The following is a 26,593-nucleotide window of genomic DNA, read 5'->3' as shown; positions in this document are numbered from 1 at the left end:
CCATTTCCCCCTATTTTTCGTGATATATTTGATACCGTGTCCGAGTTCCACCTCTGTGCCCCTCTCCGGCCGTGTGCACGGTGCACAGTGCTAGTGAAAAAGAAGACAGGTATGGGAAAAGGGGACTAAAACAATGCCCGTGGGACGTGGCTGCTTGAAAAATATTGCGCCCCCTTTCGCTGAAAATGTTACCGCTGTGTCTACTTCCCAGGCAAAGAGGGCGGGCTTCATCTTGACCGTTCTACTCATTTGCGATTTCATCCACTACCACATGCACACGGATAATCGCAGAGCATCTTTCGTGCTGAGCGTACGTACGTACATGTACGTACGCGATCTTTGTACTGTACGAATCGGATCATGTCACCGACTAGAATCTAGCCAATCGGAAACTCCAGATCTTTTGTTTACGTTCTTTATGCCAAGGCTAGGCGGGGCTAGATTGAAGGCTGACCGTGTGTTTGTGCCTAGCCAGACAGCTCGAGCCGGCCGGAAAATGATCGCTAGAATCAAAAGCTGGCACGGATACATGCATGCATAGATCGATATCCGAAGTGCAGGAAGGACTGAATATTTCGCTAGATGGTCGTGCTAAATTTACGTCACTTAAATACAGACATGATGTGGTTGGTGATCGGCATTTGTTCTTCTCATTTTCTCGCGAACACACCTGTGAGCAGACAATGAATGTTTACTTCAAACACTACCACTGTATCAGGTGCACCACATTTTGTTGAATTGATCGCTTGGATACGCGGACTGCATCATTTCGGGCAAGACTAAGTGGTCTCCGAAAAAAAAGTAGTACATTTTCAGGCAATATTGAACTTGAGAAACATTCCAATTGGAGGATGGCAGGATCAGATGATTCTATCTCATCGGCTGCTTCGTCAGGGTCGGATGGAGAACACTCCCCCTGTCCTGCCTCATTCGCATCCTCAGCATCCTCCTCGGCGCGGAGCAGCAGCATCAAGAAGATGAGTAGGAGGCGAGAGGTTGGCCCCGCCTCTACTATCCGGCACCGACACCGTCACAAGCTGAGCCACCGGTTTGAGTTTGTGCGGACGCTGGGAAGTGGTACCTACGGGAAAGTCAAGCTGGCTGTTCAGCTAGATACCAAGGAGGAGGTGAGATGTTTTTCCCTTAATTTAAAATAAATAAATAAATTAAGTTTGTTTTTATTTTGATCCAGCTGACGCCTTCAATTTTTCAGTTGTACATAAAAACCTAACTTCAGGTAGTTGTAGGCCTATGTCTTTGTAGTAATATTAACGTGAATTGTTTGTAATTGTAATTTTTAACCATAATTACATTCAGAATTAAATTATTATTTTTAATTTTAAATTCTTGTTAGATTTTTACACCATGATTGCACCTTACATGCCTTATATTAAAGGTTTGACATTTGAGCTTTGCTTCAATTTCTATTTCTTTGTCCTGTTTGTCATATTGCTGATTTCTTTAACAAATTTTGCAGTGAGCATTCATGATCAAATTTGTCTTTAAATATCTGACTTACTTAATCATTTAAATTATTTCCACAACCTCGGAATGCACAATAAACTTTTGTGTGCACGTTCATGAAAGTGCTCTATCTATGATTTATCAACTTAAATCAAGTTCAATTTTTTTAAATAATAATTGTAATTTTTCTTGAATTTAAAAATTTATAAGTTGAACATTTGTCGAATTTAAAAATTGTTTGTACTTTGTAGCCTCTACATGATGTACCACTAGCTAGGATAGGAATAATTATTTTTTCCCGATGGACATCATCTTTAGAGATCATGCAAATCAGTTCGTCCTTCGCCTTGTTAAGTGTAAATGCATCTTATTCTTTAAGTAGCATTTGGAATCTGCATTAAATTAAGGAATTCGTGCAAAATTCCAGATGCTTGTTAAATTTGCATCTGTTTGCAGATGTTGTGCAATATTTTTTTAGACACAGTGAAGTGTTGGTCTAAGGAATGCAAGCATGCTTTGTTAATAAAAGAAGAAGTCCACTTAAATAAATCTTAAAGAAATTCTTCTTATTGAAGGGAAAAACCAACACCACTACAGACCCCTCATCACCCCCACTTCTTGCCATGGTTACATACACAGTGGGTACATTCCTGCCAAACCATCCCTGTTGATCAAGTGTGAAAAATCCCTTTGGATAGAAACATCTGCCTCGTTCCCTCCTCTCCATGCCCCATTAAACAGGATGTCTTCCAAGGTTTCATAAGGACCCTGTCAATCTTATTATCTATCCCCTGCATACCAAGCATATCTGGCCCATTGTTCAGCTGTGGCAACCCAGACTCTGAGACAAGTGTGTACAGGTGTATCTGTGGTTGTAGCAACCCCAGGAGCTATGCTGAACAGGTGGAGTTAGAACACAATCACAATAGATACCAAATGGCCTCTGGTTTGAACAATAGCCAGACATGCCACATGCCACTGATGTAAAGACTATTTGAAGGTCTGTGTGCATTGATTCCTAGTGAGGTGTAATCCCATTCACGGTCAGCTTTTGGAAAATGAAATAAAATCGATGTTGTGTTGTTGTGGGTTTTATCCTTCAACATGATGTTTGGGTCAGCTTGAAATGGATACCTTTAAATCCATCCCTTGCAACAGATATTTAGTCTAGAAAACGATCGGAAATGGGTAAAATATCTGCACACAATGTTGATAATAAAGATTGTATGACAAGAATTTATAGAAAACAAATCACCCTAAAAATGTTAAATTAAAATAGCCTGGAGATGCACACAATCCTATTTTACAGATTAAATTGTTTTGATAGCAAAACTGTTTTTTTAAGTCCATTTTCCCTTACATATTCGCTGAATTTGATGTGTTTTGCCATGAATAATTGTCATCAGGTAAAAGTTTAACACAATATTTTTGTTAAATATACTGGGTAGATATAAATTAATTATTTGTAGGGTGTCAAACTGTCAATAATAATTTTTTTTTTTTCAAATAAATTTTTGTCCGTTTTGCAGGTTGCTATCAAATGCATCCCTAAGAGCAAGATTGACAATGCAGCTGATCTGAGACGATTACGACAAGAGATCGAAGTGATGTCATCACTACGTCACCCACACATCATCCAGGTGACAGAAGGTGAGATACACACTCCCCTCCCCCTGGGGAGGACCATGGAGGAATATACAATACATCAAATTACATGTAGAACTTTGCAGGCAGCATTGAGACATTTGCTCAGTTTGCTTGGTGAATGTAAACAGGGTGAACTGATTTTTTTTCAGAAAGAAACTTGGGAGGTTCTGTTTTATACACAGGAAGTGACTTTGCATTTCTGTAGAGAGTGAACAAAAATGTTCATAAACAAACAACAAATGAAATTATGACAACGCATCAGACCATGATTCAGAAAATTGCAATAAACAGGAAACACTGTCAATGAATTGAGGTGTAGCTCCTTACGCCATGATGTGGTTATCTTTATGCCGATACTTTCAATTTTGCTTCTTTATTCATAAAATTCCCTAAGAAATGCGAACAAAGATAATTTCAAAATTTTGTTCCCATTGCAGTGAACTGTGACAACTGTGGTTAGTCACAAGACGGACATAGAATTGACAAAGGGCCCACCGTATTTCTTTGGCCCACGCAATTTTTTTTTACGCACAACGGATCGTCGGGCCTTTTATGGCACCCCATTTTAACTTGGAGCTGCAAGTGATTGCGATAAGGGGTTTCCCCTTTTGTCGCGGTTGAAACTGCTCAGAGCATTTATTGTGTGGTAAATCAGGATCCTTTCAAATATGGAATTTGGAATGTGTCCAACTTCAAACCATTTGAACAAATTCAAAGGGGATCATTAGGCCTTTTCACACTATCTCCGTTTCGAACCGTGTTGAAACCTACCCGGATCCAACCCGGTTCAGCCCAAGTATTTTTCGACACGGATCGGAGAGACGCGACGTTCACACTGTCCTTTACGGGAACGGCCGCTACGTGAACCGTGTAACGTTCAATCCGGCTACGGCCCCTGTGAATTCACACTACAAATTCTCGACACGGATCGCATTCGGCACAGGGCGCTGCGATGATTTTCTCAATCCCATAATGCATTGCGACGCACGAGGCTCACGGACAGGCCGGTGTGCAGCGTGAATTTACTACTCTGTGAAATACGGACTCATTGGTAGTATTGCGCATGCCTATTGGGAGAAGGACCTGTCACGTGCAAGGGTTTGACCAATAATAAGAGAGTAAACGAATCCGATTTGGGAGTCCGATTTTTGTACGACACCAGCGCAGCTGTGTGCAATATTTCCAAAATGGCTCCGGTCATTTCGTTAGACGATTCGTTCTATTTAACATTAGAAATGTACATTTTTGGGGTACATTTTGCGGACCTAATACAAGCCCAGACTCGGTAAAGGATGCTCCATACACCGATACATTATTGTATGATAATTAGGGAGCGATTGTTTCGGGATCGGTGTTTGTGACGGCGATAGTGGTGGAGGGAAATATTATGCTCGGCGTGTCAGATTTTCGGTAAAATGTCGGCCTCGACTCAACACGGATCGGCCGTGAGTGACTCAACCCGGGGCGGTTCACACTATCATTTTCGACACGGTTCACGCCGAAAAATGCAATTTCGATCCGGGTTGAGATTTTCAACCCTGGTCCCTCCCAGGGTTGATTTCGATCCGGCTAGAGCACTCTACCCAGGTCGGAACCGGGTTGAAACTTTAGAAGTGGGAAAAGGGTTGAAAAAAATCTCGGGGTTGGAACCGGTTCCAACCCGGAGATTTTGGACAGTGTGAAAAGGCCTATTTTTATGCTATTTGATCACTACCTTTTGGGCATATGATTTCATAGGGTTTCCCCCTCCATTTTATTTTACGAGCTGGGTATTAATTTCAAAATGCCTGTCTACAGAGCAATGGGCTATTGTATTTATTTTGTGCTAAATTGAGAGATATACTGGTAGTACAGGGATTTGGAATGTGGCCAACTGTTTGGAATATATAGATTCGAAGGGTTTTTTTTTTCACCTGTGAATATGGCTTTTTTTGTAGCGATGATTGAATGGGATTTCCCTATATTTTACGAGGTGATTATTTACTCTAAAAAAGCTGATTGCTGCACTTTATGTGCATGTACACGCATAAAGATCCTTTAGATGGAAAGATATGAAAATCATCAAAAGATAGAACTTAGAAGAATATTTTGAGGTGGGGGGTGTGACAGTCAAGGGCAAAATATCAATACTCGAAATCGTATGTGCCAGAGGTTCGTTTTGAGGCTTTGTCATTACATGTATTAGTTTGTGTTTGTGATTGTAGATATTTTATTATATTAAATGATTCAAGTTTTGAATTTGGTCAGAAATTGTTGATTGCACAACAGCCACAAGGAATGTAGGTTTTTCCCCCCATGGAATGAATTGCTCTTCAACTGAAATTATAGCACTAATTTGCTAGTACTAAAATAAAAAAAAAAACACTTTATTTCCTTGTTACTGGCAATTTGTTGAAGTGTTTTGTACTGAAACTATTCCATTCCTTGAGTTGACTCGAAACTATAGTCAACATAAGTGCAAAATATGCATGTCCTAGGCATTGCCATTGTACTCAATAAAAAAATGAAACCTAGAACCAAGTACCGGTAAGTGTGCATAATACCATTTCAAAACGAAACATTCTTGAGCAAGAGTGTAATACATTTAAACGCAACAAGGGTTTTCCCATGTCGAACTTAACGGTTTAATACATTTGTGATGAAGTGTGTTTGCGATGAAAGGCATTCGAAGTTTTATTGCGATTGCCGGCGCCTCGAAACCTTGGCGCTGAACTTTGACCAAAAAAAACAAGGCGTTGCATGCAATGCATTCTGTAGTCAATGAAAAACTAGGAGTGCGTAACAATGGCACTGGCAGTGCACTTGAGAATGACACTGCGCATTGTCGCCCCGTTCAAACCACAATGAAACCGACTGATTGTATCATAATAAATGGCTCGTTATCAAAACAAGACCGTGCCAGGGGTTTAGAGAGGTGGCCGGGGAATAATTGAGAAATGAGATCATAATGGTTGTTTGTGTCAGCTCAGACATTCTCATATGAAGTTGATATTGGCATTTTTTAAATAGTCATTTTGGTAAATAATTGTTTAATAATTGAAAAACAAGAATGTTCTTATTTCACACATACACGTAGTTGGTTTCCCTGCTGTTCATGATTTACATGTTAACCTTTAGAACATTTATATAAATCTCATTCATCACGTTCTTCAGAAAACAATGAATTGGATTTTGGCAATAACGTAGAACATATATTGTGCAAACATGTGCCACATTTTATTGAAAAAAATATTAACGCATATTTAAAATATGTCATATTATTGTCACACCATTTAAAAAAATTTGATTTGACACACTATGACCAATAAGACAATTAAAAACAAAATGTCAAGTTATTGTCACACCATTTAAAAAAATTGTATTTGACACACTATGACCAATAAGACAATTAAAAACAAAACATTCCTTAAATCTAGAAATGAAAACTTACAAGTGTTCAAGAGCAGTCAGTACACTGGGCTTTTCATTAAAATTACTGTTTTACATGTAAGACCGCAGATTATGTAAATTATGTATATTTCACTAAGCGTCTTCATACATTTTTTTCCAAGAGGTTTGGTAGTCTAAGTGTAGAAAATAAATGTTATTGTGGAGCCTTGCACATTAATTTGAAACACCTTTTTGAGAACAGTTTTAAGACCTTTCTTGCTCATTATGTAGCAAAGCCTTATCATTGGTCGAGGCCCAGCCCTCATCTTCCGGCGGATGAATCACCGTTTGGGGATCCCACATAATTTTTCAGCAAGATTGTTGCCCCTCTGGGACCTTAGAGGGTGACATGGGGTGAGGTTAATAATGTGCCTGGAATGTTGTTGGAGTAGGGACCCTAAAACTCAACGGAAATAGCTGGGCAGGTGGTCCTAGGGCCTTATTTGGAAGTCCTGGTGAATTTATTTATAAATCCTACTGCAAGATTTATGACTGCGTGGTAGAGTTTTGTTGATTGTGGTTTTGTGTAGATCTGAGGATTTATTGTATAGGTTTACTGCCATTTCAACAGAAGAGCAGTGACTAGTTCATAATTGATGTATTTCGTGTGCCTATTTTGAGACATTTTAATCTCTTTTTTTTTCTGCACAAATAAATGTTGATTGTTCATTCTCAAAAAATGACCAGAGAACGGGTTTGTAAATTTCAACCCGCAGTACCTGTCTGTAGCTGTGGTGTGATAAAAATAACACATAATACTCGTTCCGTATATTTGTAGGACTGTTAACAATGGTGGTACAGTACTAAAGTCATCTGAATACTATACTGTTGGAACGGTGACTGCTCTATGTTCCAATACTCCTATGTTCCGACAACTTAGATTGTGTTACTCCCGGTTAGGGTTAGGGTTAGGAATAGGAATATGTGCAGTCGGAACATAGGGCTGTCGGAACATAGAGGTGTAACCGTTGGAACACTTCAGTGTTAATTAACTGAAAAAGTTACCAATTACAAATATTAATTGAAAAAAAAAGAACTCTGTAACATGATTGTAACGAATAGTGCACAAACACTATAAAAAAAGTGGATGAAATTAAATGATTTTATTTTATGAAATATCTGTCAGCTTCTGCCTTAGTGCCTTGTAACTTTCACAACTCTTTACTTGTATTAAAAATGGAGGCCATTTAAAAAGACTGCACAAACAGACACCTTCATTCTAATCACAGCCTTAGCTTTGTCATTGTAATACTTCATCAGTCATAATTATTAATCTCCCAATCTTGATGGTTGGCATGTCGTCTTGGAGTGTTCCTCTCTTTTAGAGTGACGGGAACCGGTTATTTATCACAGGCCGAGTGTTTTTGTCTGTGGCACTTGTTTGTGTGCCGGCCAGACGTGGACTTTGGATGGGGTGTATTTGTGTTTCCTCCATTTGTGAAAGAAAGTACACAGGGGAAAAAATGTTGGTTGGAGGTATTTTCTTACCCTGGGGTTGTTAAGACTCAGCATGCACTCAAAACGTGATTTGAGAAGAATAGCGTGTTCAAGGTGCCTTTGACATTAGTGTTGTTTGCATAAATGTTCTTCACCGGGATTTGCAGTCTTTGTACCAGTAGTGTTTGTTCACCTTAAACTAACAGACCAGTCTCAAGTAATGTGTACATGTACTATGTAGTATCAAATCTGTGGTTTCAGCACCAAGCCATTGTAGGACTTTGATGCCCTTTGTATTTCCAATGAAGGCCACACAATTTGTTGTTCGTGATTTTCATTTTCATGTACCCATACTCTAAAAGGGAGTCCTACTTTGTCACAGTAGAGGACCAAGTACCATGTTTTCTTATTATTCTAATCGGTGATTGGGGAACTTTTTTTAAATTTGGGGGCAAAACAGTATTTGCATCTTAATAGAAAAGGTGGGGGGGGGGGAAGCAAATGCCCCCTTGGCCCCTATTTCACCTCAAAATGCACAAAAGTTTGGGGTAAAGAAAAGACAGAAAGAGTAGGTTTTTAATCACAACACTATTCATAAATTTGGCTTTTGTTAATGCTTTCTTTGTCAGTATAGCCGACATGCAGACTGACACGTGCAAATTCGTCTTCTTGAATTGGGAACCTCTCCCCCCCCCCCAAAAAAAATCTATTTCATGGCTCAGTTGTTTTTCAATAGTTGTTTAATTTTTCCATCTTTTCAAGCCAACAGGATCCGGTTTATGAATAAGATTGACAGGATTTATCCACACGTGACAAAGTTTTAATTGTATGAACTATAAGTGAGTTTTTTCCATCTATAAAGATGAACTTTCATTGCGTGCCTTTATTTTATTTCCAGCCGAAAAGATCCGGTTTAAAAATATATTAGATGGGCTTCACCCATGACAAAACTTAATAATTAAAATTGCATTAGTTATAACTATAATAAATTATAAATTAGTTATTTTTCCATCTAAACATAAGTTGAACTTTCCATTTTGTAAAATTTCCAAAAGGTCTTTTCCCTTTCAGATAGCAATAGATGAAAAGTTTTCCCCCGTGATTTTTCTTGATTTCCGGATGCCCAGTCTGTTTTCATCACCCAGCATGCGCACAGGAAACTTACTCATAAAATGCCATAACATTTCAAACCTCTTAATCCCAGGACCAGAGAAAAAGGGCCCTTTTCTTAGCGGATCTCAAAGAAAGATTTACGGCTTCCCTCTTGAGAAATACCAGAGGATGACACTTGAGGCACTTCCTCTCATGGTGGATGCCGAATGTTTTCCTTGCGGCTTTTTTGTCCCCAAATAAAGCCCATTTTCTCCTGCGAAGTGTTCAGGGTCTTTTGATGGGGGCTGACCCCTCCGTGGGCAGACAGAGGGGCTCATTCAGCCTTGATTCAGCCCTAGAGTTCTGGTTTAAGTCTGCTCACACTTGGGTCTTTGTTTTCAGGAGGAGTAAATGTACTTGTCTGCCAGATGCCGGCATTTAACATGTGTTGCTGGTATGTTTCCGGGGCCTGTAGACCACCCTCTTTATGGCTCATATAGTTGGCCTTTTTGTTGCAAAAAGGGAAAATTGTGGTTTTGTGGTTAATACCACAGACAGAATGGCTGGTGAAATTTCTGATCCATGAGAGAACCATGTGTCATGCTTGAAATTGCTTGGACAAGTGAAGAAAGACCACTAAAATGTTGGAGAAGTAACTGGGAAGAAAGTTCGCATTCTGTGTCAAAGTTATAGATCATGCCTTGTAGTTGTTTGATGCAAAGTTGGATACCTGATTAATTGATAAACAAGTAAAACTAGAAGTGATGAATATTAACGTCAAATCAGACAGACCATTCAATTTTTATGCGTGTCACATGATATTCAGTCATTTTCTTCCGTATAATGACCCAATATTCAGCAATTGACCCATCGCTGTTTGCGAGTTAGCCACACCCCTTAGACAACCCTATGGAATATTGTGGATTTTGCGCGTTTAGCATCGATTTGAATATCATGCAATTGGACAATATTTCACAAGCTGCGCTGACCCGATTCTACCGCGATAGGTTAATTGATGCTAGCAAAAGAAATTTCTCAAAAGGCCGACAAACATTTCATGTTGGTGTGTAAGTCATAAATTGCCCATTAAAGGCAAATTTAAAATCAGACCTCCAACGAAAGCTAGTTTTGATAAAATTAAATTGCAGTTTAACTAATGCATGGGGACAAAATTGCGTGAGTAAAGACCGAACACGAGCCCTCCAAAAAGCTATTAAGTGCACTTCTACACTCCACCCATATTATTGACAAGCCACCTGCATTGATTAGGAACCGGATCCTATTGAGATCCGCTGTACAAAAGAAGGCAGATCAGGCATAGCGAATCACGCCACTCCGATACGGTCTGCAAGTTAGGTGTACGTGGGACTTTTTACCTGTAAACCCATGCCTATTGTTGTCATGGGCATAACATGTATCCCATACATTCTATCCCTTCTCAGCCCCTTCTTTTTTGACATTCTGACGTTTTCTGTCTGGAATCATAGTTGAGTTGTGTTAATAGTACACATGCTTTACAAAATGTCTTAATAGCGTCATGAGCTTAACTTGTACATGTGCAGTTGCGAAATGTCTACATGTTCAAATAAAGTGCTTTTGTCCGGTAGGCAGAAATGTCATTCAGGTTTGACGCACAATATCTACCCAACACTCATCTGCTCTTTATGGGCCGATTTAATGCCGAAGTGGCTGCCATTGTCTCGACACTTTCCAAAGTTGTTTTCGACGGCGTCTTAAGTTTAAAGCAGCTCTTTTGTTAACCGGACATGGTCATTTACGTTGATATGAGCCGCTTGACGTCATTGAGCTGTCCTAAATACTCACGCTGTTCTGGTCAACAAGTTCTTGATTCTGTTTTGTATTCACCAATATTTTTGGTTAACTGAGTTTTTTTTGGGGGGGGGACCCACAAAAAAACCTTCTAGTTTTTAAAGAAGAGGGAGTGGGACATACTTCCTCACTAGTTTGCTTTGCAAATCAAGGAGTTGTGTTATAGTATAACTGATTTTCCTCTTCTTGAAAGCCGTCTGCATCTTTGAGGCCCTTGGATAGGTTGTATAATTCCCCAGAAAACGTTTAAAGGCCAGCTTTTTAGAGAAAAAAAATAACCGGATACTCATCTTTTCAAATCTATATAGTCTAGTTTTGATTTTGCCAATTTCAGTTTAGATTTTGCCAATAATTATTCATTGCTTTTTGTAACAATTTCTCCCCTTACAAACAAAATCCATAGTTTCCAAGATGAATTGATTTGCTGATAATATCAGTTTTGATTTTGCTAATCTTTGAGCCCATATTTGGCACTTTCAGCTCTAACCATTCAGACCGTTTTTTTTTTTTAAAAGCAAACCCTCGCTATAAAACTGTTTTCACTTCCAAGCTCAATCACACAGAAATTGTAGTACTGATTTCTCGTGTCATACTTTCAATTTCAAACAGGAACTGGTTCAGAGTGATCTAGCATTTTTTCTTCAAAACTGTTTGTTCAGTATTAAAAAGTCTTCAACGGAATCAGAATCAGGTGGCCTGATAAGGCTGGGTCCATTCCTGGTCCATTCTAAACCCCAAAACCCTTGACATGGGCATTGTGCTTGCACACACAATCAAATCGAACGTCAATAACACCATTGTTAATAAATTGCTACAGACTAAATCCGTCTAACGTTTTTTTCTCTCTCCAAACCACAAGAGTAATGAAATGAAAACGCCCAAAAGCAGGAACTGGTCATGAAAAAAACCCAACTTGTTGTTCCATCTGTCAATTTTTATAAAGAAGGAATTTTTGATTGACTGATGGAGGTGATAAATGGCTACATTCCAAAGTGTTACTCGTTGAATTTTGTGGTTTCCAAAAAAATGTCTTTTCAAACATACCAGGATTATTTTTACCATTTGTTATTTTTAGATTTTGGTTATTTTTTAGCGACCATGGAAAACAAATAATCCAAGACAAACAAGTTTTGTCTGTGTGTATAATTTTAACTAATACAAGTTAAAGCTTATACCATTAAGGCTTAAAATAATCCTTGTTCTTGCTGTGTCCTATTTTTAAACCCTCTTTCTTAGAATGCGAACCTGTTTTGAGGCTGCTGTCCCAGCATGCCTACTTTTAATCTGAAAGATACGCCAGTAGCCTGCTCAAACACACAGATCCTGCATGGAATTTATTAGATAACCAGGGATTATTTGTTGGAGATGGGTTCTATTTTAAAATCTTTCTCGGAATGCCAACATAATAATTGTTTAGAGACTGCTTTCTCGGCATGGGAGCAATGCTGGTAGCTTGCTCAAACAGGCAGATCCTGCACGGAATTAAGATAACCAGGGATTAATTTTTGGCTTCCGAATAATTTCCCTGTGTGTACTAAACGATGGTTATCACAGACAAAGCGGGAATCTTTTTTCCGCTCCATTCCATTTTAAGCACGTTTCATGATGTGGCTTAGCTCAGAGATTTGGGAGACACGCAACCGAAAAAATAAATAGAAGAGCTTCATGAATATGTTATCAGCCAAAATCTTATATGAAACAAAATACTGTTTATGGGTGGTTCCCTGCTCAAATATTTAACCTGAGAGCAACTGTCATGCTTTTGATTGATTTTTTTTGCTCAGCAGAGCTATATTTTACACATGTATTTTCACTATACTGCATTATTTTGCACCACCTCTGACTCCAATATTAGAAAGTTAAAACCATAGATGCAGGAATTTCTAGAAAATATATTTTGGGGGCAGTTTCAGAAGACTATTTTTGAAGTTGACTCTAAACTGATTTTTGGGAGATAACCAAATTTTAGTAGTCTTGATTTTTAGAGCAAGACTTTTGCAATATTGTATAATTTGGTTATGATCACAAATTGGTGCACAAATGCACATGATGCACAACAGGGCTGTAGCTTCAAACATTCAATACCCACATTACCACATTTGATCTGGACTTGGATCTCCAGGGGGTAATTTGTTTTACAGCTTGCTTTCTCATTTTTGTCTTAAGTTTACTATTCAACCTTTAATCATGTGTGAAACCACAGATTACCTCATGTTACAGCTAGACAGCACTTCATGGGGGAGCAAGCACTATCAGTTTCATGTTGTCATTCAGATCAACGTCTTTGTTTACTGGGTCATTAACCCCAGTTCTCTGTCGCCACATTCCTTGAAAAACAAAATACTTAGTTTGTGAACTCCTCTCACTGTACTTTCTTATATAAGATTTTCAAGGAACTGTTGTTGGAGGTTGGTGGCCAAGTTGTCTTGTGTGGTCAGTGGCAGTGTTTTGATTGTTTACTGATGTCAAGGGAATTCATTCGATGAATTTGCATATAATATACCTCGTTCCCTGTCAAATAAATACCCAGTTTATTCTCACTGTATTTTCTTATAAGATTTTCAAGGAAATGTTGGTGGAAGTTATATCCTTTTTTGTCTTGTGTCAGTGACCCAATTCTGCGCATGTAATCGTGTACTGATATCATGGAAAGTCCAGAATTTGCGTCAGTACTTGGAGTTGGACCTTGATTTGGTCGTCAATATGTCATTCGGTGTACATGCTTACGTAGGCTTGCTATGAACACAGTCTGTGTACTCCTATGTGTACTCTTCGACATTTGCACACTGGTCCCTGTAGCACGTTTCTGCTCATGCGTTGTTTACATGGGTGCCCTTGGTTATCATGACATGAGATAATCCCTTAGTTCAAATATTATCATCAAGTGTGTTTATAACCTCCATGGGCTTCTTAGTACCGGGTAATGTAGACAATAAAGTGTCAGCGATTTCCCTTTTTCTGGGACAGTGGTGGGCTTTGCTTACGCTGGTGTTGTTTTGTTGTGTACACATTCAGGTTTTGTTTACTGAAATCAGGTTATCCAACCCAGTGACTCGGAAACTGATGCTGAAACAGTAACTCAGGGTTTCCCTGGTTACAGACAAAGTTTAAACAATTCATTGTCCCCCTTGCAACACATTTTAAAGAATGTTTTGAAGTTAAATTTGCAATCTCCCTCCTCACCCCTATCAGTTCAAGAAATTTGCATGAATTTCAGGTCCATTCTGAAAGATTATGTGATTATTTGTGACAGTTTTATTGTCAAGGTTGTTGGTACATTAATTGAGCCTTTTTTTGACACACTGGACAAAGCTTGAATGATTGTTGGATGCAAAAGATTTTTGGTTTGAATTTTTATGAAATTTCAAACATGGGATTTTACAGCTAAATTGAGGCAGTGGTGCACCCAAGAGTTTATTTTGGGTTCTTTTTACACTCTTTATCATTTTATTTGGGGATTGTTATTAATTTTATTAGGAATGTTCATTCTGTTACGTTTGAACCTTTATTTGTATTGTTTGATATATATGCAAATGTTCTGCTTAAGTATCTTTTCTGGAAAAAAATAAGTGTGTGCGCAGGGTTTGAGCCCCCGTTCTGATTTGCATGTATATTTGTTATTACAAAAAAAAAATTGTTTTATTTTATACTCAAAGTTGTCCATTCAAATTTTATTTTACACCTTTACAGAAATACCGTAGACAGATCTACATGTACATTGCATGGTATTCTTGGTGATACATGTTGTAATTTTGAATCTTGGTGATAATGTTCATCTTCTTCTCCCATCTCTTGTGGACAGTATTTGAGAGCCGAGATAAGATCATCATGGTGATGGAGCATGCCGCAGGCGGGGAGCTGTATGACTACATCAACGATGGTAAAGTGTCAGCAACGGAGGCCAAGAGATTGTTCAGGCAGATTGTGTCCGCTGTTCACTACCTGCATAAGGTAAAGGGACTGAGAAATATGTGGTTTCTTGGAGCCCCCCACCTCCATCCCCACACCCCAAATCCTCTAGGCCCTACGCCAACCCCAACCCCCCCACACACACACACCAAAGGGGATCTGTAATAATTAAAGCCTTCACAATTTTTCAATAGCAAAACTGTCCTGAAATTTCCCAAATGATAGGGAAAAAAATCCTATTTTTTTACAACTTTAAACATTTTTTTTTTCAGAATTCTGATTTGCATAGTCAAGAATAATGACTGAATAATCAAAAAATAAAGTGAAAAACAAAATTAGCACCCTCAAAAATTGGGTTGGTTATACTGCACATTCCGTTTGTGGACAATATTAATGCTATATTTAAAGTATTTGTTATTTTGAAATACCTAAAAGAAATTGCAATACCTGTTTATTTCTTTACAGAATAACATTGTTCACCGAGACTTGAAGCTAGAAAACGTCTTGTTGGATGCAGACTCCACTGTCAAGGTGAGATATTTTTGTCTGAAATCTAAAAATCACGGACAATAATTATGTCAAACTTAGTTTTGTAATCAAGCTATAACATTGGTTGCAGTTTTCACAAGTATTTTCATTAAATTTAGTACAACAAAAAGTTTACTAACATAACATAACATAGCGCCAACACACTAGTGAAATGTGACCAAAATATAAGTCTTTATCAATGTTCGGCATGTCAAGGTGTTCATTTCAACCCATTTCTGGCCTGGCCAAGTACCATCGCCCCAGTAATATAAACAATACATTTCCAGTCAACCACAGACTGAACTCATCAATTTTGGAAGTTCACGATACCAAACCTACCAAACCACAACAAGGAGTCGCTAGAGATTTGAACTTAAAGGTAAAACCTTCATGCCCAGGAAGTCGATGATCCTAGTTTATCATGTGTTGACGGGCATGAACTGCCGGTTTACATCAATCAGCAATTGAAACAAGTTAACAGTTTTGTAGGCATTAGGGAAATTCCATGGTTATATTACTCACGTACTTTTGAGTTTCCTTGGGCTGTAATTACCTTACTGAAAAGGTTTAATAACTGTTATCGACATGGTAGATAGAGCAGACCTAGACCTACCTGAGCACCAAAGATGACATCCACAAAAATGTGTTATGTATGATAAACAAGACGCACAAAATCTGTTACTCACGTTACGCAAATGTAACATGAGTAGTCGTTGAATTGCCCATTAGGCCCAAAAAAAAAAGTATCCGGTTGCGCGTCGGCAAAATGAAAAAGTTTTTTTTCAATGAAAGATGATGTCTCAAAACCGCCAAACTCACTGGTTTGACTGGAATCCTGCTGCTGCACAATTTTAACGTGTTTTTAGATGGGGTTATGATCGAGAATAAGCTTTATGTGGCCTCTCTGGACTCCCATATATTTGCACTAAGTTTGGTCGTGCACCATTTGCAGTCATCAGCCGACATTTGAAGCAAAAAAGTCAGGTAAAAAAAAAAAACAACCGCGTCGCCACACCACTTTTTGGACAAGCTCCATACCAGAAACCGGAGACTTTTTTTTTTGGGCCTTATCACAAGAAAGGTAATCCAATGCTTGATTGCTTGCTTGCTTGCTACATGTATGTGGATCAGAAACTTCAGTTTTATTTTACTGCCCCTATTTTTCAATTTATATCTTGGCCATTCTATATTTCCATTTTCCAAACATTTTTCCCCCATTATAATTATATATTATATAATTCTATATATTATTTCCATTTTCCCCAATTATAACCATGGTCCCCTTTTAAAAGAATTAGTTTATCTTTTCTCTTCGTGTGGAGTTGCCATATGGAACAAAAGTGAGAATTTACACAATCCTTGATGCGTTTCTGAGCAAACAGTTAACTTCCACTGATGGGACAAGTCCTGCGAAGTCCGTGGTTCACGTTTTGCACACTTAGAGTTACTCACTGTAATTCTTTCTACACCTCAACTTCATGCCAAATATAGATAATAAACTTCATATCTCACATTTTCGGGAAAATACCCCGCTAAACCCTCCAGTTCACCCACGCGAAGTGTCCGGCATTCCAGCCCCACTCCTCCACTGAGTTCAAGAACTCCTGCAGATTGATTTCCCCTCCGGAGAAGCATTCGATCTAATCTCCCCCTCAGACCCGGCAGTCTTAGATTTCACAAGTTTTTTGTTCAGACCCTTTTCTCTCTGGATTTGCTATAAATTGGGTATTTGTGAAGCCCCTGTCATATCGCATTATGATGACTAGAGACAACGAAGCGCAAGGGCTTGTCACGTTTCATCTGCTGGAATTCCTCGTGTCAGCAGTTCAGATGTTTTTTGGGATAGTGTAATCCCCTGAAGCCTCTCCTTGAAGGACATTTTGATTAAATGCAGAAAACATTGACCTTGTCCCCAGTCAAGTACATAGTACACATGTACATGTCACTCTGGTGTGCTCAGTGTCTTAGGGTATTGTTTGACATATTTTAAACACTTTATCCTCAAAACAGGGCGAAAATATAGCACGCAATTTGACAACAAACTCATCTTGCCATGTGTGACTCATTTTATAATATTGACATTTTTTGTTAACATAACTTTTTTTGTTCATATTTAAAGGTTTAATATGACATGTTAGCCAGCATTGTTTCATTTTGATTCGATATAAGAAGAGAGAAATTCTAACTTCTCCTAACAAGTGTATTTGCAAGCAGGAAGCAAAATAAAACATTCAATATTCCATTATTCGATAACACAAGTGAAATTACTTAGACCAAAAGTTTCAGTTTAGGTTCGGTGCGTCTTTCAATTTTAATTCTGATGAAATCGAGAAGCGTGAACAAGGAACTGAAACTGGGAAAAAAAATATAATTTGTTCTATATGTACTTTTCCTCGTCCCGACATGGTTGATTTCATAAGAAATGAAAATCAAGTTCACGACTTCATTTTAGTTCAGCCTTGTCACATATGGCATTCCTTTGATGCGGTGACTTATTAATTTGTCACTGTTTGTCTCAGAAAGTCTCAACATGTGGCTTGTCCCTTCGGTCACTTTTTCTCTGGAAATCCCCCCTCAGCGATGCCGCACGTCTGACCACCACCGCTGGTCAGTCACCTTCACCTGCGGGAGAAATTCTTGGATGCCGGGTAACGGTTGGGTTTGGCTGGTTGTCTGTCGGATGTCACAAGCGTATATATTGTGGTTGCCGAATGCTTCCTGGGCCGAGACACCGCAGGATTCCAGCTGACAGAATGCATGCTCTGTGTGGTTTTTCGGCTGTCCTATCAAATTATGCAAGGCTTGACATGAAAAAAATGATTGATACCTGTGAAGGCCCATCTGTCATGTATACGCAGAATTCAGTTCTAAGTAAGGCTATTAATGAAGTGTTGCAGATGCAGAAATTGGACCATAAAACTGCTCACATCCAAAGATATGGTCAGCATGCAGCTGGTCAGTGGTCAGTAAATGGATATATGCAATTGCAGTTTCATCCTCGGGTGTTGCATTCAAAAGTCTGTGGCCTTGGTTTGAATCCCACTGGCATGGACATTTCTGTTAATTCAGTAGTCAGGTTTTGGAAGGAGGCATATTCCTAGATTTTCTCAAATGAAGGAAAGGGTTCCTGCCTGGTTCCTGACAACATTACGTGGCAAATTGACTTCGAAATGACTTTGGGGGGGGGGGGGGCAGTCTGTATACAATCAAACCACTTAGCCCAGGTTCACATCCAACCTGTTTTTGTCTTGTTCGGCTATAAAATCAAGACACTGTTCCCCATTAAATTTCTTTGTGAGTCAGTTGGTACACATGTAAATCAGCTTAAAAAAAGTAACTTGAAACAGATCTGATTCAAACAAAACATCAAAAAAATCAATAAACTAGCTCCTACCCGGATCTAAATCCACTGTCCTCAAATGAATTGATAAAATCATACTAGTCCATAAACCCAGATATGTAAATCACTAACTCACGCAAGACCAATTCCTTCTATTGTGCATGTACATGTACCAGTACATTCCATTGAGTCCAGTAATACAGGTCTGGTACTAGTCCTACCTCAAGTGCATGACACAGCATGTACACAATATACATATGCGGTTACACCCAATGCACCTGTAATACAGCCTGCAGCTCACAGCATGCAGCATATACCTGTGCATAATATGAACAACACATGCTCCAGCCTGTATTGCGCTTACCTTGGGATATGTACGTGTACGTCATCCCTCCTGCCAAGTTAAACAGTACCTAGCCCTCGATGTGTTGAATGAAACTTGAATTTGTGTAAATTTGCCTTATAAGGGGAAAATTGAAGGTTGTTTTGGAGGGATCTGAAAGAGAAACAGCGGCATTTTGTTCAGATAAACCTTATTAACTTGTTCGTCCCTGTACTGCCCCAAATCGCCCTGCCTGTTAGCTTATACCGCCCCAAACCGCCCCAGCACTCTATAATTTTATACATTCATCAAGGAATAAATACAGTGTAGTACAATGTAATACAAGTGCTAATGGGTACTATAATTAATGTGTACATGTAAAAAATTAACTACATAATTTACAACATAACATATAACTACAGCCATCATTGCATGACCACGTCTCTGACCGTTTTCAGTTTTCACATTTAACGAGCCTGCATATTTCCATGTCTGGCCCGTCAACTGTTGTCAGAACGAATCATGTGACTTTCCACGTTACGAGATGCGACAAGAATAGAACCCATCGGGCCGATTAAGCGGTCGTATGTCAATTGTCTCTCTGTCTCTGGAGGATCTGTCAAGTTCACTTGGCCAGAAAAAGAAAAGCGGGTTTGGAATAATAACGCCTGAGGTTTTGTAACAGTTGTTCTTCTGACATTCCTAATCTGCTTTTACTCATCACCCTCCTTGCAATCGATCACTGTCATCTTATGCATCTTTCTTCTACCAACTGGTGTCAAAACTAATGCAATTACAGGGCTGGAAATTCAGATAACAATCCATCGCACTACAAAAGTAGCTCACAAATATGGTGCACACTTTTTCCGTAATGCAAATGCAAATTTAAGTCTTAAACAATAATTGACAATATTTATGTTAATCGTTTTTCATTGAAACATCAGCATTATTCCATGCAACTTTCTCAAATGTGTGTAAATTGTGATATATGCCAACAAAATTGGAAGTTGTCAATTGCCTGGGGAAGGGAATGGGGTTTAAAATTTACCTCTTGTTTCACTTTTTTTTCTTTTCTCCTTCTTTCTTTTTGTCTTTGTGGGGTGACTCACCAAATCCTCACCACATTGTCAATTCTCGATGTTGAGGATTTCGTCCACCCGGGGCAATGATAAATAATGCAGTCACTTTTCCGTTGTGGTTTCCAGTCGTAACCATCGGAAGTGACACTTGATTTTATCAGTCCTTAGTTCCTTCCTGTTGATAAACCTACCAGTTGTTGCATGGTTTGCTGTGTCCGTTATAACATTTACCGTCATCTGGAAAATACTGGCCTTTAACCTGGCCAACAGACGGAAATTCCACCGGAATAGGAACCCAAATTTGAATAGAACTGCATCTAGAACTTTAATAAGAACTAGCAAATGAACCATGGCAAGAACAAAATTGTAAACAATAAACAACAACCGAAACTTAGAAACAAAAGATCACACACAAAAACCTAATCAGCTCGAAAAGCACACCAAGCACTAGAATTATTGCAATGGAATTTTAACCAGGAGAGTTTGAAATAAACTGGAGAATTTGAAATAAACTGGATCCTAAATACAGTCAGTTCAAATATTTAGAATTGATTTGTTTGCAAACTGCAATAAAGAGATTTGTTCAGGTATAGTCAGAAAATCTTTTTCTGTTGTCCAACTTTCCTTTAAAGTCATCCCTTTATTTATTGGTTAACCTCTGTTCTGCCTTGGGTGCTTTTGAGATGTCCTTGGTTGCATTACCAGAAATAAATAAACAATTCTAACCAACCATGTTCCTTTCTCATTCTTTGGTCATTTCAGATCGCTGACTTTGGCCTGTCCAGTACCTTTGGTCACAATCGTCTCTTGGACACGTTCTGCGGCAGCCCGCTGTACGCATCGCCCGAGATCATCAACGGAACTCCCTACCATGGACCAGAGGTAGGAACGCTGAACACAAAATCTTAAAAGTACCAGTACCCCGATTCCTGGGACTTATTGCAAGGAATCCTCCAACATCCTCCCAAATTCTCAATTCTCAAATCCTCAATTGCACGCTTTTGTAAAAATGTAAAAATAAGCAACTGCACAGAAATGGATTATCTGAACAATAGCTAGCACAATGCTTTTGCCATTGAAGGGGCCTTCATGATAGAATTGGTAGCGCGCCCATTGGTCTTTGGCTGGGCTCAATCCTCAATCCTACAAATTCCTATAAAACATCCTTGTTGATTAGGAATGATCTAGGAGGGATACACTGTCCTGACAATTTTCTTCAATTTCCTTTTAAAAAAAAATTATCTAGCGAATAAAAACATTTGCTGTATTTCATTGAAATATATTTCAAATAAGTGGTACCCTACATGTGGCACTGAAAGATGTTGTTAAGCAAAAAGAGAGGACCAGCCAGTATGCTGTGTACACATGTACTTTCTTTTGCGTCGGCTGACCCCCATGTAAATTCCACCAGGCAAATTTTTTCCTGCTAATTAAAGAGGCTGTATAAATCAGCACCCAGTTACTAATTATAAACACTTGGTTGTTCTCAGCCGGTAAACTTTAATTAGTTTCTGTAATTGGGGCTGTCAGTTTGATAAGCCAGGCCACTAGTCTAGTCATTTTAATATGACCAAGTCAAGAATGTTATACATTAATTTGCATCATTGATGACAAGAAAAGAATAACTTATACATGTGCAATGCACATGTCAATGCATGAAAGGTTCTTTTTCATTGAAGTTCTGTCACATGATTGGTTTGATAAAATCAAGATCTATTCATTATTTTGTCCTTGGATTATACATGTAGATCTCATTCTTTGACTGGAACTAAACATCTCCCCGACTGTGCACATGTTGCAGACAATTCTTTCAAAATATCCCTGTCTTCTTTTGAGACTCCAACAACTGTCGCTGCCGTCAGTTTTTGCAGTCTCAAATACTGTCGACCCAAACAAACCCGGAATTCCAAATATGTGCCCTTCCACACAAAAATTAATTTTTAACGATATTTTTCACATCAGGGTAACAGATTTGCAAATTTCCCTTTACCCCGCAATCGCGGTGTTGCAAACACTCAAACACGTTCAGCACACATTGTGGTCAGCCAGCACAGAACATCTGTTCCAAATATTGACGCAGCAGCTGTTCAAATTGTTCCTTTTTGTTGCGTTTCTCCCTGCCAGGTGGATTGCTGGAGCCTCGGCGTGATTCTATACGCCATGGTCTACAGGACCATGCCGTTCCACGGGGCCGACTTTGCACAACTCAAGTCCCAGATCACAGGGGGAGATTTCTTTGAACCCGCCAGCACATCAGGTACAAACAAATTTGACTTCTATGCTAGGCGCGCAACTTTTCCTCAGATCAGCTGATTTCCTCAGTTTTTCACTTCACGTTTATGCCATTAAAAATTGAAAAACACTCTACAAAGTCTTGTAAAGTTTGGAATTTCCTGATTTTTTTCCCCTTTCTTCCCAGCTGCAAACCTGCATAAGAATTAGTTATTTTGTAACCCATTTTTACTCGAATAGTAGCTTATGTTGTAAGCTGGTGTTAAAAGAAGTGCCCATATTGGTTCAGAAGGTAGCTACTTTAGGCAGAGATGACTCTTGTAGACATTAAATCCCTTGTTTGTGTTTACCCAAGAGTTTGCCCTTAGCAACTGCTCCCCTTTCTTCTTTGCCTTTTCCCAAGTAAAAAAAAAGAAGAGAACAAAATGAATCTGAAATTTGAACAGTTTATCACATGAAAATTGTTACTAACAAGAATATAAAGCATTCAACAAAATCGTTTTGAAAGACAGGGCTTAGTTTACCATGTTGCATAGTTCAGTGATGTCATTCGTGCTATTTGTCACTTTGGTTTGACTTTCCTTATCTCCAGATGCCTCAGATTTGATCCATCGCATGCTGACAGTGGACCCAAGGAAGAGGATCACGATTGACGGGATCCTGAACGACCCCTGGCTCAGGGACAGGCCACTTCCCGGCCGGAAAATCCCGGATATCTGCTGCCAACAAGAACAGGAATACCGTGAAAGCGGCACTGGTGCTGTGCACAGTAACGTCAAAACCCAGGGGGACAGATCTCTGGTAGACTCATTGCAAGCGACTGTCAAGAAGCCGCTAACGAGTATCTTAAAGAAATCGCTGCGGAGGTCCAGTCACAGGCTCGGGTCCAGCGACAGCGGGTTGGGGTCCTCCACAGGGAGGGAGTCATACCGGAGACGTGAGGAGGACCGAGTGAGTCCCGCGGGGGAAAGGGAGGATGGCGGAAAGCCACGGGTGAAAAAGGGCATCTTGAAGAAACAAGGAAAAGACAGTGGAGGAGACAGTGGATTAGGGATTAATGAGTCCGGACAGAATAAGAGCAGTGCAAGCTTAGAGTCCAGCACGGAGCGAGACAGAGATGGAGCGAAGGAGAAGAATAAAAGAGACTCCGGAATCGATCAGGATCTCTCAGCCTGCTGCTTGCTCAACGAGAAACCAAGCCAGGAGACATGTCAACTCCGAGAGCCCAACCGTCTCAAGTACGTCTGCAAGATCACCCGACGTCACTCGCGGGGGAAGTACTCGCGAGTCACCAAGATTTGGGAGTCCATTTACACCCCCGCTGTGGCAAGCAGCTCAGAGATCAAAGCTCCGCCGAAAACTGTGGATGGTGACAAGGACGAGGCAACTCTGGAACACAACTCCTCCTGCTCCAGTAACGAGGATATCCTGGGCATTCTGGACTCGCCCAGCCTGCGCACGCCCACCGTGGCCAAGAAATTTCAATATTCAGTCGAGGAGGTCAAAGCGTCGACGACAACGGACGGGGAGGCATCCTCATCAACGGCCGACCAGGGAGACGAGGAGAATTACACCAAGGATGAACTCATGAGTGCAATGGATGCAGAATTATTGGAGGTCTATCAAAAAGCTCTGAGAATATCTCAAGCTGTCATGTGAAATTTACTTCAATTTTTACAACTTTATAATGCAATAGATGTAAACAGGGTTTCAACTGTCCTTTAATGATGCACAGCAAATGAATTCACTTTTGATTAAGTGATCTGGGGAAATTAAAAAAAAAATCCCCAATTTTCATTATTCAGGGACTTTCACAAGTGGACTTTGACAAAATGAGGGAATTTTTCACATTTAAAATTTGATTTCAGTTTGAACCCAAATATGTTGTTGCTTATTTATTCTAATTTTTACTTAAAGTTTAAAAAAATGTTATTTTTAGCAAAACCAAATTGGTCTTATCCCAAAACAAGGCTTGCAACAATATCCAAGAAAATCTAATTCTGTAACTGGTCGTCTAATTCCAGATTATCCCTGTTGAAACAAACCGTTTAAATATAGCGAGACAGAAATGTTCTGAGAAACGTCCAAGCAGCGAGCCAAACATTTATGAAAGTCGCGTGCCATCCCCGGCCGCTGGGATTGGAGAAACAGATACTACATTCCAAGAGATCCACTTGTCTTCTCATTACAAGATGACGTTCCGATCTTCCCGTCACCCTGACTTCCAGAAAACTCACTGCCAAGAATGTCCAAAGCATCTGGCAGATAAATAAACCACGTTCTCAGCAGATGTATTGGGCTGAAATTTTAATTAAGGGTTTGTGTAAAATGACGTCTGTGGCCAAAGCGAATAGTGCCTCACGCGTGCACGCATGTGTGTGTGTGTGCAGGACACCCATTATTTTTAGCCCTTTGCTACGCAAATTGAAAGTTGATTATTTTGTGCGCTCCTTGCTTGAGTCGATAACAAGTCAAATTAATGTCAATAGTTTTTGATTTCGTTGTTTTGACGTCTGGTTCCTCTTATTTGGCAGTGGAGGAATTTGGAAGAGGAAAAAGAATAGTGGAAGTAAATTGAGCTTGTTGATATGGACACATTTGTATGAAGCAACTAATCTTCGTGACATTTGCAAGCATGTTTATTTTTAATTATTATTTTTGATGTTCACTGTATATCAAGCAACTTTCAATGAATTCATTGATTTTGACTTTGGCTTTTTGTCAATACAATTTATGTTTATGGACTTGACAGCTTTGTTTATGAAATTTTGCAAAACAACACAAAAACAGAAAGCCATTCATTGGGATAAGTGACCTTTTCTTTCTGAAAACGTTTGGAAGATTGTGAGGCACTAGCAACAAAACAACAGCGATGATTTGAGTATCGTCAGCAAAATGTTTTGAATATTCCAAAGTGTGTCTGATTCACTGAACATAAGTATTATGTTATGCATCCCATAATGGTAGTTTAATCTAGTGTCTACACATTATCTTAATTACTTGCTTGATTACCTAACTCATTAACTACAGAGTTAATTACTTTAATTAGACAAAATAAAGAAAATGCGCAATGGATGTCCTTTTAATACATGTATGCCCACTCACTGTATACAAAGAATTGAATCCAATCCGACGAAAAGGGTTGAAAATTGACTACTGGAAAGGCAGCTCAAGATTTGGGATGAATGGTGAATTTATGTGCAATTACTGCCTGAGTTATATGTATACATGTACATATTATCCTGAAAAGTCATCAAAATACCAAGTATTTTCTGTAGAATAATAACAACTTCCATTTCAGGGTCAAACATTGCTTTGACCTCCCTGTACAGACAATGAAATCTTGTATTATAGATGAATAATAATTTCTACAATGATGTTTGTATCTTTTTTAATCCGGAGTTAAAACTTTTTGTTTGAAGATAGGATTAAACTGTACAGCAATTGTTTTTTCTTATTCAGAACTGCATGTACAAATGTATTAAACAAGATTTCAGCAATATTGCTGTTGTTACCAATTCCAACTCGGTCAAATTCTCTTAGCCTTGTCAAAAACGTGCTAAGTGAAGCTCATAAGTTTTGTTTTGTATTGTTTTTTTTTAACACTTTGAGGGGCACACCCATAGTACCTGAACGGTGTAGAACGTTTGCCTTTAAAACTATGTAATTATTATATAACTATTTCTTTTATTTATTTTTAAGTTATTTGTATTAATTTTTAAGTTTTGGTCTGCTTATTCAAAAGCATTGATTTTTTTTTTGGGGGGGGGGGGAATAATTTAAAAGAGGATCATTCGTTTATCATTGACATCTCAACTTAGTAAAATGTAAAGGATCTTTCCTTCAAGGAAAAAGTAACAATGCTGCTTAATTTTGTTATGCATTAATTAAAGACCTCTCGTAGAATTTTGTAACCGATATGTGGTTTTGTTATCATTAGTTTTCTGCAAATGTTTTTTTTTTACCCCGTAGAGTTAAATGACACGTCAAACAGGGTACGTTCTGTTGACAAAACTATTTCCGAGTCGACTTTTCTGTTATAGTCTTTTGGGTAAGAACAGACACAAATACCAATGGTTGTTGAATGTGAATTTTTATGAACCCTACTTTATTAGAAAAAAAAGTAAAAATGTGTTTTCTTTGCTACTTTTTATTTTAGAGGTGAGATTTTGACTTCAACTTTTGAGGACAAAAAGTTGTGAATTGAACATTGGCCTTATTTGTGACAACTTATTGCTTACTTTATTTATCTTGAAGACAGTTAGAAAAAATACATTTCTGTAA

General features: G+C 38.9%; 1 protein-coding gene across 1 annotated transcript; it reads left to right on the top strand.

Annotated features, from left to right (window-relative positions):
* The first annotated feature begins 316 nt into the window (after nt 1-316).
* Nucleotides 317-26,223, top strand: LOC119726698 (NUAK family SNF1-like kinase 1). Its single transcript, XM_038198498.1, has 7 exons — nt 317-1,127; nt 2,994-3,114; nt 14,702-14,850; nt 15,274-15,339; nt 20,840-20,959; nt 22,202-22,334; nt 22,902-26,223. The coding sequence occupies exons 1-7, from the start codon at nt 852-854 to the stop codon at nt 23,966-23,968; spliced, it is 1,932 nt and encodes a 643-aa protein (XP_038054426.1). The 5' UTR covers nt 317-851; the 3' UTR covers nt 23,969-26,223.
* The last annotated feature ends 370 nt before the right edge of the window (nt 26,224-26,593 follow it).

Source organism: Patiria miniata, unplaced genomic scaffold, assembly GCF_015706575.1.
Source record: "Patiria miniata isolate m_02_andy unplaced genomic scaffold, ASM1570657v1 HiC_scaffold_2, whole genome shotgun sequence".
NCBI lineage: Eukaryota > Metazoa > Echinodermata > Asteroidea > Valvatida > Asterinidae > Patiria > Patiria miniata.
The sequence above is the reverse complement of the archived record's forward strand: the minus strand, read 5'-3'. Positions and strand labels throughout refer to the sequence as shown.

What these genes read in the sequence shown, in the direction of transcription:
- LOC119726698 (XM_038198498.1), top strand. Translation starts at nt 852, where the DNA reads ATGGCAGGATCAGATGATTCTATCTCATCGGCTGCTTCGTCAGGGTCG. An exon ending in CTCCCTACCATGGACCAGAG is followed by an intron (nt 20,960 to 22,201) that starts GTAGGAACGCTG and finishes TCTCCCTGCCAG; the next exon opens with GTGGATTGCTGGAGCCTCGG. An exon ending in TGAACCCGCCAGCACATCAG is followed by an intron (nt 22,335 to 22,901) that starts GTACAAACAAAT and finishes CCTTATCTCCAG; the next exon opens with ATGCCTCAGATTTGATCCAT.